The sequence below is a fragment of the Danio aesculapii genome, unplaced genomic scaffold (genome assembly GCF_903798145.1).
Source record: "Danio aesculapii unplaced genomic scaffold, fDanAes4.1, whole genome shotgun sequence".
Classification (NCBI taxonomy): Eukaryota; Metazoa; Chordata; class Actinopteri; order Cypriniformes; family Danionidae; genus Danio; species Danio aesculapii.
The window spans coordinates 50,400-68,128 of NW_026613628.1; the positions used below are offsets into that span (position 1 = coordinate 50,400).

At 38.9% G+C, this 17,729-nt stretch overlaps 1 protein-coding gene across 1 annotated transcript in view; it reads right to left on the minus strand.

Annotated features, from left to right (window-relative positions):
* Window positions 1-7,831: 7,831 nt before the first annotated feature.
* LOC130219950 (nuclear receptor coactivator 7) overlaps window positions 7,832-17,729 on the minus strand; it is a gene marked incomplete at its 5' end in the record, with an annotated part of 41,633 nt that continues 31,735 nt past the window's right edge. Inside the window, 7 exons of the mRNA XM_056452448.1 lie at window positions 7,832-8,461; window positions 8,705-8,778; window positions 11,076-11,171; window positions 11,254-11,406; window positions 11,739-11,861; window positions 13,907-14,054; window positions 15,182-15,353. Coding sequence (XP_056308423.1) covers window positions 8,329-8,461; window positions 8,705-8,778; window positions 11,076-11,171; window positions 11,254-11,406; window positions 11,739-11,861; window positions 13,907-14,054; window positions 15,182-15,353 — 899 coding nt within the window. The remainder of the gene's footprint in view (window positions 8,462-8,704; window positions 8,779-11,075; window positions 11,172-11,253; window positions 11,407-11,738; window positions 11,862-13,906; window positions 14,055-15,181; window positions 15,354-17,729) is intronic.

Sequence of the window (17,729 nt, forward strand, 5' to 3'; positions counted from 1 at the left end):
TAATTAATTTACAAATGAAGTTCTGCGTAATAAAAAGAAAACATATTGAATAGATGAAGAAAGGGAGGTGTATTTGGGCAGTGAAAGCCCAGACAGCAGCTGAAATCTCTCAGTAGTTCTTCAGCAAGCCTCTGCTCTTCCTCAGTGTAAATGAATATCAGCTGCTTCAGTCCAACATCTACATTAGCAGGAGGATGAAGATGAAACCAGGGTGGACATTTCAGCAAGACAATGACCCAAAACACAGCCAGGGAGACTCTCAGATGTTTCAGAGAAAGAAAATCAAGCTGTGGAATGGCCCAGCCAATCACCTGAGCCGAATCCAATGGAGAATTCAAAATAAAGCTCAGATTTGACAGACGAGACCCACAGAAGCATCAAGATTTTGACACTCTGTTGAAGTCTCATACCTGAGCAATGCATGAGACTTCATTCTCCATATGAGAGGCGTCTTTAAGCTGCAGCACCAATGAAACCTTTTATATCAAGTGTTAAACACATTTCAGTAGTTCAGCACTTTCTCCTTCTGTCATTTCATTCTTACTACACAGAACTATTTTGTTGCATTTTTATGTTTGTATTGTTTGGGTTTTTACCAAAATCTGCTTTAATTCCATGTCAACAGCTCCTTTAGAGATATTATTCCCAGGAAAAAACATAACAGTGTGTTCAATATGAATTTTCCCTGCTGTATATAAAGAATAGTTTCATATTTTCTGTCATTAATCTGATCTGTTGATGGCAATGATTCAAGAGGTGTGTTTTTTACTATAGTACTGCTGGCTTCAGATAAACATTTTTAATATTGTGATTTCTCTTGATGGTTGATTTACTTTATAGATTCTTATAGCTTCTAATAAAATCTCTATGGGAAACTGAATAGGAAAGTGAACTGTACGTCTTCTGCTGTCCTGTAGGTGGAGCCACTGTTCGCCCGTCAGCTGATGCACCTCCTACAACAGGGAGGAGTCAGTCACATCAGACACGCCCACGACCTGTCTCCTTTGACACCAGAGCAGATTCACCCGACCTTTCAGGACAACCCCAGTGGAGTTCAGACTCACGGCAACTTCACACACCAGTGATGCCAAAAGACAAGCACTGTTTTTTAAATGCGCATATTAATAATATTAAATATACATATGGGAATTTAGCAACTTAATGCATTAATGCAGGATGTGAGAGTTATATTATATACAATACATACAGATGAAGTCAGAATTATTAGCCCTTCTGTATATTTTTCCCTCCATTTTCTGTTTAACAGAGAGATTTCTAATCATAATAGTTTTAATAACTCATCTCTAATAACTGATTTATTTTCTCTTTGTCATGATGACAGTAAATAATATTAGACTAGATATTCTTCAAGACACTTCTATACAGCTTAAAGTGACATTTAAAGGCTTAACTAGGGTAATTAGGGTAAAGTTAGGGTAATTAGGCAAGTCATTGTATAACAGTGGTTCTGTAGACCAGTGTTTCCCAACCCTGTTCCTGGAGGCACACCAACAGTACGTATTTTGGATGTCTCCCTTTTCTGACCCATTAACTTCAGGTTTTGGAGTCTCTTCTGATGTTATGATAAGTTGATTCAGGGGTGTTTGATTAGGGGGAGGTTGAAAATGTGAACTGTTGGTGTGCCTTCAGGAACAGGGTTGGGAAACAGTGCTGTAGACAATCCAAAACTAATATTGCTTAAAGGGGCTAATAATATTGACCTTAAAATGGCTTTAAAACAATTAAAAACTGCTTTTATTCTAGCCGAAATAAAACAAATAAGACTTTCTCCAGAAGAAAAAATATTAGAGGAAATACTGTGAAAATTTCCTTGCTCTGTTCAACATCATTTGGGAAATATTTGGAAAAGATACAAAAATTCACAGGAGGGCGAATCATTCCGACTTCAGCTGTATATTATAAATGTTCATATGTAATATTCTTATATACAGCTCTATAGAAAATAATATAAAGACATTTAAAGTTTTTGTTCTTTCTGCTTTTATTAGACATATTTTAATACAAGTTTTATTCTATTAAGGTCTGATAACATTTCTTCCGAATTTAAAAGAAAACTATAGTAATTTAAAGCATTTTTATTAGAGAATCCCAATTGTTTTTATTTTTTTGTTATTAAAAATGCAGGTCATGCAGCAAATGTTGATTCCAAAGTTCAATATTGACAAAAAATTTATATAAGCAATCTGAAAACATGCCACTTGTTACATTATGCAATGAAATAATAATTTGAAAGAAATGACATCAGTAGTTTATAGAAAAAAAAACTAAATTTGTTCTCATTTTTAATGTAGCACAAACACAACTATAAATTGTAAATCCTTTTATAAAAAAATACATGTACACTCACTGGCCACTTTATTAGGTACATCTTACTAGTACCGGGTTGGATCCTGCTGGAAGTAGCCATCAGAAGATGGAGACACTGTGCTCATAAAGGGATGGACATGGTCAGCAACAATACTCAGGTAGGCTGTGGCGTTGACACGATGCTCAATTGGTACTAATGGACCCAAAGTGTGCCAAGAGAATCTCCCCCACACCATTACACCACCACCACCAGCCTGAACCGCTGACACAAGGCAGGATGGATCCATGCTTTCATGTTGTTGAGGCCAAATTCTGAGCCGAGCATCCGAATGTGGCAGCAGAAATGGAGACTCATCAGACCAGGCAACGTTTCTCCAATCTTCTATTGTCCAGTTTTGGTGAGCCTGTGTGAATTGTAGCCTCAGTTTCCTGTTCTTAGCTGACAGGAACGGCACCCGGTGTGTTCTTCTGCTGCTGTAGCCCATCCGCCTCAAGGTTGGACGTGTTGTGTGTTCAGAGATGCTCTTCTGCAGACCTCGGTTGTAACGAGTGCTTATTTGAGTTACTGTTGCCTTTCTATCAGCTGGAACCAGTCTGGCCATTCTCCTCTGACCTCTGGCATCAACAAGGCATTTGCGCCCACAGAACTGCCGCTCACTGGATATTTCCTCTTTGTCAGACCATTCTCTGTAAACCCTAGAGATGGTTGTGCGTGAAAATCTCAGTAGATCAGCAGTTTCTGAAATACTCAGAGCAGCCCGTCTGGCACCAACAACCACGCCACGTTCAAAGTCACTTAAATCCCCTTTCTTCCCCATTCTGATGCTCAGTTTGAACTGCAGCAGATCGTCTTGACCATGTCTACATGCCTAAATTGAGTTGCTGCCATGTGATTGGCTGATTAGAAATTTGCAATAGAGCAGTTGAACAGGTGTACCTAATAAAGTGGCCGGTGAGTTTGACTGTTACTTATATTTTATATAAAAGTTTAAAAAGGAAAAAATAAGTGTATTAATTAAAAATATGAAGTATATTAAGTATTCTGAAACAAGCCAGGAAGAAATACCTCCATGCCTGCGCAATAATATGATTAATAACCGTATAATGTTTTGTGCTTTCTATTTTTTTACATTTTCTCTGTTGGCACTGTGAGAAAACATCTCAGGGATTAAATCTGATTAAATCAATGTTTATTTTTGATATTTTCAATGATATTTTCTATCTGCCTAATGCAAAAATATATATTGCAAACAGGACCTGTACAAATGTGAAACTATAGATTATATAACCACTTAAATAGTTCATTGTTTGATCACTGATATGTAAATTTTTTAGTTTTTTAAGCTTTAATTTAGGACAAAAGCATAAATAATGGCATTTTTATTCTACTTTATACATCTATGTATTAAATGTAACATTATTAATACACCGCAAAAATGACTTTCTTACTTAGATCCTGTTTCTAGCTCAAATATCTAAATATATATTTGATTCTTATATCAAGAATCATTTTCTAGTCAAGCATGTCTTGTTTTCAGAAATAATATGCCAGTATTAAGTGAGTTTTTCCATTAAAACAAGCAAAATAATCTGCCAATGGGGCAAGAAAAATAATCTTGCTTTTCCTTTTGACATTAGATTGTTTTTCTTGCCCCATTGGCAGATTATTTTGCTTGTTTTAATGGAAAAACTCACTTAATACTGGCATATGGTTTCTTAAAACAATACAATATGCAAGTAAGAAAAGCATTGTTTTGCAGTGTATTAACTGATATCCTAGTTTGATCAAATGCTGTCACTTCAACAGATAAACTGAGTCGCTTATCTTTTAATTTACTGCATTTATTTGGTTGTCGGACACAGAAATACACAATAAATATGACATCGACTGGCTAACATAAGCAACTGCACAGTGTTTGAAATCAGAGACATTTTAGAGTGAAACACCTGTAAACATTTATATTTCCCCTTCATGGAGCACGAATACAGTTTTGGTTATTTAATGCCCACAGATGCGGTGTAATAGTGAAACGAGTGGCTTTTTCTCCAATAAAGGGATAGTTCACACAATAAAGGAGCATTTACAGTTCATTTACTCTGAAGATGTAGGTGACTTTGTTTCCTCAGTAGGACATTACAGATGATTTTCTAGCTCAATTCGTGGTATGTAATGATTTGTGTAATGCAAGTCAATGGTTACCTGTTTTTGGTATTAAAATAAACAAATACAAAGTTCAAATCAATCCCCATAGCTCATGATGATACACTGAGCTCTTATTAAGCCAAATGAGCAGCAGGTTTTAACAGCAGATGGCACTCTTCATTAGTTATAACCAGCAGGCGGCACTCTAGGCTAGTTTTTAACAGCAGATGGCGCTCTTAGCTAGATTTTAACAGCAGATGGCGCTCTTAGCTAGATTTTAACAGCAGACGGCGCTCTTAGCTAGATTTTAACAGCAGATGGCGCTCTTAGCTAGATTTTAACAGCAGATGGCGCTCTTAGCTAGATTTTAACAGCAGATGGCGCTCTTAGCTAGATTTTAACAGCAGACGGCGCTCTTAGCTAGATTTTAACAGCAGATGGCGCTCTTAGCTAGATTTTAACAGCAGATGACGCTCTTAGCTAGATTTTAACAGCAGATGGCGCTCTTGGCTAGATTTTAACAGCAGACGGCGCTCTAGGCTAGTTTTTAACAGCAGATGACGCTCTTAGCTAGATTTTAACAGCAGATGGTGCTCTTAGCTAGATTTTAACAGCAGATGGCGCTCTAGGCTAGTTTTTAACAGCAGATGGCGCTCTAGGCTAGTTTTTAACAGCAGATGGCGCTCTAGGCTAGATTTTAACAGCAGATGGCGCTCTAGGCTAGTTCTTAAGAGCAGATGGCGCTCTAGGCTAGTTATTAACAGCAGATGGCACTCTATGCTAGGTTTTAACAGCAGATGGTGCTCTAGGCTAGATTTTAACAGCAGATGGCGCTCTAGGCTAGATTTTAACAGCAGATGGCGCTCTAGGCTAGATTTTAACAGCAGATGGCGCTCTAGGCTAGATTTTAACAGCAGATGGCGCTCTAGGCTAGTTCTTAAGAGCAGATGGTGCTCTAGACTAGTTATTAACAGCAGATGGCGCTCTATGCTAGTTCTTAAGAGCAGATGGTGCTCTAGACTAGTTATTAACAGCAGATGGCGCTCTTAGCTAGATTTTAACAGCAGATGGCGCTCTTAGCTAGATTTTAACAGCAGATAGCGCTCTAGGCTAGTTTTTAACAGCAGATAGCGCTCTAGGCTAGTTTTTAACAGCAGATATCGCTCTAGGCTAGTTTTTAACAGCAGATGACGCTCTTAGCTAGATTTTAACAGCAGATGGCGCTCTTAGCTAGATTTTAACAGCAGATGGCGCTTTAGGCTAGTTCTTAAGAGCAGATGGCGCTCTAGACTAGTTATTAACAGCAGATGGCGCTCTAGACTAGGTTTTAAAAGCAGATGGCGCTCTAGGCTAGTTTTTAACAGCAAATGGCACTCTAGGCTAGTTTTTAACAGCAGATGGTGCTCTATAGGCTAGTTTTAACAGCGGATGACGCTCTAGGATAGTTTTTAAAAGCAAATAGCGCTCTATGCTAGTTTTTAAAAACAGATGGTGCTCTAGGCTTGTTTTTAACAGCAGATGGTGCTCTAGCTAGTTTTAAACAGCAGATGGTGCTCTAGGCTAGATTTTAACAGCAGATGGCACTCTAGGCTAGTGTTTAACAGCAGAGGGTGCTTTATGCTAGTTTTTCAAAGCAGATGGTTCTCTAGGCTAGTTTTTTAAAGCAGATAGCGCTCTAGCCTAGTTTTAAACAGCGGACAGTGCTCTATGTAAGTTTTAAAAAGCAGATGGCACTCTATGCTATTTTAAACAGCAGATAGATGAGGCTCTATGCTAGTTTTTAAAAGCAGATGGCACTCTATGCTATTTTAAACAGCAGATAGATGAGGCTCTATGCTAGTTTTTAAAAGCAGATGGCACTCGAGACAGCAGATGATGCTTTAGGTTATTTTTGAACAGCAGATAGCCCTCTAGGCTAGTTTTTTTATCAGCAGACAGCAGCAAATAACACTATCTGCTGTTAAAAACCAATCTAGAGCGCAGCTAGATGTTAAACATAAGCCTAGAGTGCCATCTGCTGTTAGAAACTAGCCTAAAGTGCTAAAAAACAATATAGAGTGCAGTTAGCTGTTAAACACTAGCCTAGAGCGCCGTCTGCACTTGGAAACTAGCCTGGAGCTCCATCTGGTGTTAGGAAATAGCCTAGAGCACCATCTGGTGTTCAAAACTAGCCTAGAGCATCCTCTGCAGTTAAAAAACTAGCCCAGAGTGCCGTTTGCTGCTAAAAACCAGCCTACAGTACCGTCGGGTGTTAAAAACCAGCCTAGAGCACCATCTGCCTTTACAAACTAGCCTACAGTACCATCAGGGTGCTAAAAACCAGCCTACAGTACTGTCGGGTGCTAAAAACCAGCCTAGAGCACCGTCTGCCGTTAAAAACTAGCCTACAGCACCGTCTGGTGTTAAAATAAGCCTACAGCACTGTCTGGTGTTAAAAAATAGCCTACAGCACTGTCTGCTGTTAAAAACTAGCCCAGAGCACCATCTGGTGTTAAAAACTAGCCCAGAGCACCATCTGGTGTTAAAAACTAGCCCAGAGCACCATCTGCTGTTAAAAACTAGCCCGAGCACCATCTGGTGTTAAAAACTAGCCCAGAGCGCCATCTGCTGTTAAACACTAGCCCAGAGCACCATCTGCTGTTAAAAACTAGCCCGAGCACCATCTGGTGTTAAAAACTAGCCCAGAGCGCCATCTGCTGTTTAAAACTAGCCCAGAGCGCCATCTGGTGTTTAAAACTAGCCTAGAGCACCATCTGCTGGTAAAAGCTAAGCTCAGCAATTGATTCTCAGCAAAAATTTCACCACAGCTCAGGGATTAATCCCAATAACATCATAAATAATGTTGGATTTCCTGCATAGAGCGATCATTTGCCTTCATAAGAGCTATTTATAGTTTATTTTTAACTTTAAAACAGGTTGACTTGTACTATTCGAAATACCAAGGACCACAGATTCAGCTCAAAATCATCTTTAATGTCCTACTGAAGAAAAACGATCTCAGATGACTTTAAATTCTCTGTAAATGTTTAATTTTTGTATGAACTATCGCTTAACTCCAGCAAACGTGCGTCTGCATCAAAAGGTGAGCCCATATAATCGTGCTACCACGAAACAGGAAGTGACATCAGTCCGTGAGTGATTGCATACACAAACACACAGTGAAATGGTGAACCTGATTGAAAAAAAAAAAAAACCTGAAAGGAAAACCCGGCGTTTATCATAGTGCACACAAATAATACTGGCATCTCTTCATTTCAACTGCTTCCCTTTCCAAATATCCTAGAAAACGTCCCTAAAATATCACAAAACAGTAAAAGGATCATGACGCAGGAGTGCGATTATACGTCCAATATATATAGATTTATATTTATACAGATATTTATTATTATTTATAAAAAAACTCAAATAGAAAAACAAATATAAAACGTCGCAGAACAAGGCAAATAAAATGCTTTGGTCAACAAAACCCACATACTGGCAGGAGGACGTCGATCACGTTTATACCAGCTCCAAACGAACCAGCGAAATGTAACCAAAAAACACTTTTGCGTTGTGCGACTGGCCTTGACGCAAAATATTTGGCGGAATTGTATTTCCCGAGAATCATACGCAGTCCAGAAAGCCATTCCTCATCATTCACGTACACTTACATATATATATATGTGTGTTGGTAATATTTCAGCAGGAGAACATCTCTTGAGGATATTGCATGCTGGGATAGCTGTGAGTCGTTAAAACAGCCACAAGTTTCTCTCTCTAAACCAGATCATCAAGTAGGACTGGATTTGCACAGTTTGTCGGTGTAAATCAGTCATGCTGTGAGCTTGTAAAGTGTGTGGAGGTGATGTGTGTGCGGCTCAATCGAAGGTCCAAACCTCCAGGTCCTGGATGGTGAAGTCCTGTTTGGAGGAGAGCGGCTGGTTGTTGAAGGTGGAGCATGTGGAGGTGGTGCCGTGGTAGAAATCAGCATCCAGCCACAGCCCCAGACCCCTGAGAAGGTGGTGAGAATAGATCCATGTTAAATTGAGTATAATCAGTGTGGCTAATTACACTAAATGATTCCAGTCCAAAATCCACTCGAGATATTTAAATGAGTAATTAACACTCGACCAATCGAATCCACAAGAACGAAATCAAGCCCCGCCCACATTTGTTCATGTTTTAAAACCTTATATACTCGTTTCATGCTGAGTTTGTACAGATGAGGGACAAACATCATGTCTCTATACTCACTCTCCTCCTCCAATCTGAAGAGAATCTGTGTTCCCTTTCACAAAGTAGGAGTTTTCACCTGTCCAGCGGTACACCTGAGGACAAACACACACAGTGCCATTCACTGAAGATCAAATGAGAAGCTCACTTAAGAGCCGCTAACATCAGTAGTGCCTAAAACATTATGCACACTTGCAATGTCTAGTTACTTGAGGCATTAAATATTCTTTACTGGCCACGAAACAGTATGTGCATCATTTCATTAAAGCACGCAGAACAAAATGGAAACCATATAATTACAATTTTATTAATATTATTATTATTATTCATATACAAACTATTATTATTATTATTGATAGACAACATGCACTAATACACTAGCAGTTATCTATGTGTATAAGTGCATAGTGTATAAGTCCATAGTGTATTATACTACTGTAGTATTATTATAGTGCCTCATGCACTCAAGTGCTTAATGTATAAATGGATAAGTGCACAATGCATAGTACATAAGTGTATAAATGCACAGAATATAAGTGCATGTATGCATGTATGTATAGATATATGTATGTATGTATAGATATATGTATGTATATGTATGTATATATATATATATATATATGTATATATATATATATATGTATATATATATATATATATATATATATATATATATATGTGTGTGTGTGTGTGTGTGTGTGTGTGTGTGTATGTGTGTGTATATATATATATATATATGTGTGTGTGTGTGTGTGTGTGTGTGTGTGTATGTGTGTGTGTGTATATATATATATATATATATGTGTGTGTGTGTGTGTGTGTGTGTGTGTGTATATATATACATACATACAATATATACATACATAATATATATACATATATATACAGATACACATATATTCATATACACATATATATATATATACACACACACACACACACACACACACACACACATATATACAATATATATATGCATACAATATATACATACATACAATACATATACATATATATAAATATATATACACATATACACACACATACATGCATATATACACACACATACATATATATATATATATATATATTTGCTTCATTGGCATGACAAATGTTACAAATGTTTTATATATATATATATATAAAGCAAATATTGAATGGAAAGAGAGAGAGAGAGAGAGAGAGAGAGGTTTGCCTCCTTTATAACTGTCCTGTAAATGTCTTTTGTTGGACAGAGGAACACCTGTGCAGCTTGTTTTTGTTCCTCTTCTTTATACATTTCAGGGTGTGTTGTCTGTAAGTGTTTATAAAGGCTACTTGTATTGAGATTTTCTTATCACAAATATTGCACGTGCAACACTTTTTTTAGCTGACGAGCACCACAACACGCTGCTTTACGTCTCTGCCATCGTGTCATTACATAATGCAGAAGTGTGTGTTGAGTATGTAAGTTATCTGAAAGGCACATGATCGCTCAAGTCACGTTCCGCCGCAGATTGATTGGTGTAACGTCTTGAATACAAAGCGTCACTGACAATTCTGTACACCGCTAAAACATTTAGTTACGCAGAAACATAGTTAAAATATCAATACTTTAATAAAAATATCAATACCAAATTAAAAGCTGTGTATCGATATATCGATACTTGAGCATCGACGAGCACACACGAATAGGTCTATAGTGTACAATTTGAACTAAACAGTAATGCATATGTAGAGTTTATTTATGTGTTGGCTGCCCCCTAGTGTCCGGTTTAAATGACAATGTTATAACATTACGTGTGCTCACCCTCTATTTAGTTTTGCACAAAATAAATAAAAGCATTTAAATGTCTCTCAGTGGACACATAAGAATAATCACCACTGATATAGTGACTGTAATAAATAGAAAAAAAGATATTGTGCTATAGTCCACTCTGCTTTATTGGTCATCTGATGTCTGGGCCCACACGGAATCTGCATGTGCAGAAAACCACAGATTTCAGCACATCACTGAATCTGTTTATTTACTCAAGTATATGTGTGTAAAATAAGAATTATTTAGTTTTCATTTGGATATTATTACTTAATATGCGAATTAATTTATTAATAACAGATTTTTTTATGAATCTTTTCTGTCTTTTAAAAGATATAATATATGGGAGACTTGCTTTGATTACCAAAGAAGTGGATCTAAATGGATTAGCCTTGTAAATCTTACATAAAAGATGAAAAGGTGTTACTTTAAATGATTACACTGCCAAAATCTTTCCGTATAAACTTGCAGATGTTTTTATTTTTTGCTAAATTCTGCAGAGAAATAATGTGCACAGATTCTGTCTGGTCCTGCAGATTGCTAATGATATCAAAACTGTTCCAAGTGTGTTTTCCACACTATTGCTCAGGAATATACCGTAATCTCGGGGCAGAAGCTGTAGAGGAAGGTTTCTCCTGTGCCATAGTAGCGTTCACTCATTCTGAAAGGGTGTGTGGAAAACACCCCAAAAATCTGGCGGAGGAAACAGTAGGTTTGTTAGCATAATAGCGTTTACACACTGGCAGTGGTTGAACAGCAGTGTGTGTGTGTATACCTGATTATCCATGTCTTTAATGACCATCAACACAGGACAGTCCAGCACCATCAGGTTCCTGTAGAGTGTTTTCAGGCTGGTGCCGTGTACGATTGTACTGTAGACAAGACGCCATGGATAACCCTGAACACGGGCCGGCAGACGAGTGGACAACTGTGCAGGACAGACACAAACACACATCATGATTTGACATTTTTCCCCCCACAATGCTCTCATTTCATTGTGTTTTCAGTTGTTTTACACATTGTAACGCAGCCTTTTACTATCATACTATTAAACATCATGTGGGCGGGGAGAACCAGCTCATCTGCATTTAAAGGCACAGGCTACTAAAACAGCTACACCTTGTTGTGACCCCAAATTGGGCAGATTCTGATGGTATTTTGAGCTGAAACTTTACAGACACATTCTGAAGACACCGAAGACTGATCTTACATCTTGTAAAGGGGGTTAAATAGGAGATCTTTATTAGAAAGGCAGTGGACCTTCTCGATGTGTGTGTCCTCCAGCAGTGCACTGGGGTCCAGCAGCGCCGGCAGGAGATCCACAGGCTCCTCGTCCTCAAAGCTGAAGCTCTGCCGTCTCTTGGCTTCATTAATGGTGATGATCTACAAAACAAAACAGAGATGTCAGCTTACATGGGTGGCCAGCTTTGTCACTATGAAATATGTATGTGCTTATTTGTGTGTGTGTGTGTGCGTGTGCGTGTGCATGTGTTTACGTGTGCGTGCGTATGTATGTGTGTATATGCTTGTGTTTATGTGTGTGCGCGCATACACATGTGTTTGTGTGCGCATATGTATGTGTTTACGTATGTGTGTTTATGTGTGTGTGTGCATACACATGTGTTTGTGTACGCATATGTATGTGTTTACGTATGTGTGTTTATGTGTGTGTGTGCATACACATGTGTTTGTGTACGCATATGTATGTGTTTACGTATGTGTGTTTATGTGTGTGTGTGCATACACATGTGTTTGTGTACGCATATGTATGCTTACGCATGTGTTTGTGTGTGCATATGTATGTTTACGTGTGTGTGTTTGTGTGTGTATGTGTATGCATGTGTTTGTGTGTGCATATGTGCGTTTATGTATGTGTGTGTATGCATGTGTGCATGCACATATATGTGTTTGTTTGTGTATGTACGTGTTTACATATGCATGTTTGTGTGTGTATGTGCTTATGTATGCATTTATGTGTGTGTGCATGCACATATGTGTTTGTGTGTGCATATGCATGCGTTTACGTATGCGTGTTTATGTGTATGTGTGTGTGTATATATGCATGCGTTTGGGTGAGTGTGCATGCACATATATGTGTTTGTGTGTGAATGTGCTTATGTATGTGTTTGTGTGTGTGCATGCACATATACGTGTTTGTGTGTGTATGTGCTTATGTATGTGTGTGCATGCACATATATGTGTTTGTGTACACATATGAATGTTTATGCATGTGTGTTTGTGTGTGTATTTGCATGTGCTTATGTGTTTATGTGTGTGTGCATCCACATATGTGTTTGTGTGTGCATATGTATGCATTTACGTATGTGCGTTTATGCGCATGTGTGTATTGTGTTTGTGTGTGTGTGTGTGTGTGTGTGTGTGCATGCACATATGTGTTTGTGTGTGTGTGTGTGTGCATCCACATATGTGTTTGTTTGTGCATATGTATGCATTTACGTATATGCGTTTATGCGCATGTGTGTATATGCATGTGTTTGTGTGTGTGTGTGTGTGTGTGCATGCACATATGTGTTTGTGTGTGTGTGTGTGTGTGTGCATGCCCACATATGTTTGTGTGTTTGCATGTGCTTATGTATGTGTGTGCATGCACATATATGTGTTTGTGTGCACACTAATGTGTGTGTTTGTGTGTGCATATGCATGTGCTTATGTGTTTATGCATGCACATATGTGTTTGTGTGTGCATATGTATGCTTTACGGATGTGTGTTTATGTGTATGTGTGTGTGCGCGCATGCACATTTATGTGTTTGTGTGTGTGTGTGTGTGTGCGCATGCACAGTTATGTGTTTGTGTGCACATATGTATGTGTGTTTATGTGTGCGTGTGTGTGTGTGTGTGTGTGTGTGTGCGCCATTAGGAATTTTGGTCCTATGAAAGAATATTTGAGGTTGGGCCGCCTGCTAGTACTGTTAAAACTAATAAAGCATATGTCTAGGGGCCCCCAAAGTGCATGAGCCCTTAAACCTGATTCAAACGGGGCTTCAGCGTCAACGCTTGACAGAGGGCAAGTCTGAAGTTGGGGCTGATGCGATCATCATAGCAGCGTCAGCCAATGAAATTAGTCCGCAATCAGCTACTGTCTGAGCTATGGTATTTGCATTAAGCAATCTGATTGGCCGACGCTTCAATTGGTGCTTGAACTGTTGAGAAATTCCCGACTTGTGCAGCGAGCAATACCACTGAAGCGGCGCCAATGGATCAAAGTAAATGGGAAGTGTTGACACTGACACCCCCGTGTGAATAGGCCGTTAGAATAATCCTATGCCATCTCCGCTTACTATGGGGATAAACTTGTCATGGCATCTATAAATTGCTGCTCCAGTGATTTGTAGTGATTAATGGTGTATAATTGATGGTCAGTTTAGCACAGGCTTCATTAGCTGTGTTCTGTGAGGTGTTTCTGACCTCCCAGCTGCGAGGCACCGGGTCACTGAAGAAGTTGTCGATCATTGTGAGCTCGTCTTTCTCCACCACCACGAAGCCCTGGTCCTGCGCATCTTTACCGTACGTGTCTGGAGACCACTGGATGAAGAACGAGTACAGGTGATCCACCCTGAGGAGACACGTTAAGACAGCTCACTTACACTCATATTGATCACAACACAACCGGCTTGACTAAATGCAGAGAGTATTTGTATTTGTATGTGAACCACAGTAGTCAACATCTGAAGTGGATCAAAATCTTTCATCGAAGTTGTTCTAAGACTGTTGAAAACACCCATTCTTGTCTTACAATAATTAATAATTGAACAATAACACAATAATACAATTGAAAAACTGTTTTGATCCATTACAATTACTATTATTCATTTTAAATGTGCCTTAAATTATTATAATATTGCATTTTAAACTGCATAACATCACTTAAGAGCACACAATAAACTGAAACATAACATAAACTGAAACATAACATAAACTGAAACATAACATTGTTTTATAGTGATGCACCGACATAAAAAATTCTTGTCTGAAGCATAATGAAGTGTGATAAAGGGATATCATTATAAACACGAGCCTCATCTTAAAGGTAAAGGTGGAGGCGTTGCTATATTATATTTGCTTGCTGTACTTTTTATTTATTGTTGTGGCTTTTTATTATTTTTCCTCATCCATGTTAAGCTGCGATGAAATAAAATAATTGCACTCTAGAAATAAAGGTGAATTTAATTAAATACAGGGGATTTTATTTGCTTCGTAACTCATATACACTCTCCGGCCACTTTATTAGGTACACCCTACTTGTATCGGATTGGACCCACTTTTGCCTTCAGAGCTGCCTTAATCCTTTGTGGCATAGAATCAACAAGCTACTGGAAATATTCCTCAGAGATTTTGCTCCATATTGACATGATAGCATCATGCAGTTGCTGCAGATTTGTCAACTGCACATCCATGATGCCAATCTCCCGTTCCACCACAAACAAATGCTCGTTTTGCAGCAGATCGTCTTGACCATGTCTAAGTGCATTGACTTGCTGCCATGCGATTGGCTGATTAGAAATTTGCGCTAACAAGCAGTTGGACAGGTGTACCTAATAAAGTGGCCGGTGAATGTATAGCCTCCATCAAATGGGCTTCATTACACATATAATGCAATGACTCTCAAGACAAAACGTTGTTCCTTCACATCATAAAAACAATAATTAATATATCATAATAGAGTAAATCCATCGCTTTTACCTCTCCTGAGGCACAGCGAACCAGTACTCCAGCTGGCGTCCTCTGCTCGTGTAGGAGTGGGTGGGGCTAGACGTCCGACCAATGGCGAAGGACTTTCTCATTGGCTTCCCCACCTTAAAGCAGAGAAACATGGGCGGAGCTTTGCTTTTCTCCTCATTGGACAGCAGCATGTCTGTAGAGTAGAGATTGGAGAAACAAAGCTTTTCAAAACAACTGAAACAATTGTTCACAAAAGGATTCGCCATTTTTAAGCGTTTGAAACAGCACATTAGCGACACCTGCTGGTCAGAACTGGGTAAATGCAACAAAAAGTGAGGAAAAAGCATTTATTCACATGACATCAAATATTAAATTAATATTATCACCAAGAACTAACATCTAGCAACTACTTGGTAACACTCAGGCAACCATCAAGATCACCTTAGCAATGATGTTCCAAGTATTACGAAACACCATAGCAACCACATAGCTGTACATCAGGAACTATAAGATCATAGCAACTGCTTAGCGACACCTTGCCTACCATCCAGAACACCTTAACAACGATATTCCAGGTACTATAACACCATACCAATGGCATAACACCATACCAATGGCTTAGCAACCATCCAGATCACCTTAGTAACACCTTAGGAATCACACAAAACGCCATAGCAACCACATTACAGTTCGCCAGGAACTATAAGATTTTAGTAACACCTTGGCAACCACCTAAATCACTACAGTAACATTAGTAATTACACAAAACACCATTGAAACCACAAACCAGTTTACCAGGAACTATTACATTACAGCAACCACTTAGTAACACCCTGGCAACCATCCAGATCACCTTAGCAATGATGTTCCAAGTACTATAACACCATACCAACGGCTTAGCAACCGCCCAGATCACCTTAGTAACACCTTAGCATCCACATAACAGTTCGCCAAGAACGATTAGGTCATAGCAACCACTTTGCAACACTCTGGCAACCACCTAAATCACCATAGTAACATTAGAAAGTGCATGAAATACCACAGCACCTACATATCAGTTCACCAGGAATTCTAACATTATAGCAACCACTTTGTAACACCCTGGCAACCATCCAGATCACCTTAGCGATGATGTTCCAGGTACTATAACACCACACCAATGGCTTAGCAACCACCCAGATGACCTTAGTAACACCTTAGCAATCAGATGAAACACCATGGCAACAATGATTTTCCAGGAACTATAACAGCAACACACTGGCAACCACCTAAATCACTATAGTAACATTAGAAAACACATGAAATACCATAGCAACCTCATATTAGTTCACCAGGAATTATAACATCATACTGCCTAATGACTACAGCCCCACTGACAGCCTCTGCCAATGCATTGATGAAATGGCTCGTTTCCACTGACTGGTATGGTACGGTTTGGTTTGGTACGGGTCACCTATATCAGGCTTGCGTTTCCACTAACAAGGGTACCCTTTTGGTGGTATGACAGAAAGTTTCAGTCGACGTCATTCTCACTCGAGGAAATGTCTACAGTAAAGCTGTACGGGTCACTTACATCATATGAGAAGCTCTTCTCACACAACAGATGCTTTACACACATAAATACTTGTGTAGAAATGTTTATTACTAACTTTTCAATGAACATGAGTTGATTATAACTGCAGATCAATGACAGTGCGAAACAGCCTACTGTAACGTCTGTAATTATATTAAATAACTAAATAAATGAAGATATATAAACACATACAGCCCCTTACAGTCTCCGATATGTTACCAACTACAGAAGAACTACATATAGCAGACATTTCGTCAATATTTAGGTTCAAAACAACACAAATTATAGCCTACAGTCAGTGAAAACCTCTCATCTGTGTCTGTAATCTTCAGCAGCACATGTAGCCTCTGTTCGACATTCTGTCATTCCCAGTTCATATTAGTCCAAAAGGTGAGGATAATAAGTTAGTTATACAGGGTATTTTGTTTATGTTTGCTGAATAAATAATGTGCTCCTTTTTTCCGGCTTCTCTTTTGTTTCTTCACGCTTCACTCTCGCGTTTGTCAGTGTCTGACAGGATCGGGTTTTAAAAGCTCGTCAATAATCAAGCGCAGGTTATTATCATCAGCTCAAGAAGTTTGTTATTTCAGATATAATGTTAGACGCGCGCGAGCGCTAGCAAGAAAGCGAAACTGCTCGCGCCTCAGACTGGCTCGTAACAAACTACGGGGCACAAGGGTAAATCTGCTCTACTTCTTGGATTTGTGGCTGTTCATCAGGACAATGACAACGACAAGGTTTGTTTGAGCCCAGATCGACCATGGCTCGTTATTATATGTATTTATAATTCTGCTGTAATCTCTCGCTGTGTATTTCAAACATGGCGGGTTTTTTGTTTTCATTCTGGCTTATTGCGCAAGCGAATGACGTATCTCTGTAAACCAATAGTGTTCAGCTGCGCGTGTGGCTCCGCCTTTTGGTACCCTTTCTCGTGTTTGGTACCCTTTCGAAAGGGTGTCGAAAAAGTGGTACGGTTCGGTACGCTTTTTGACAGTG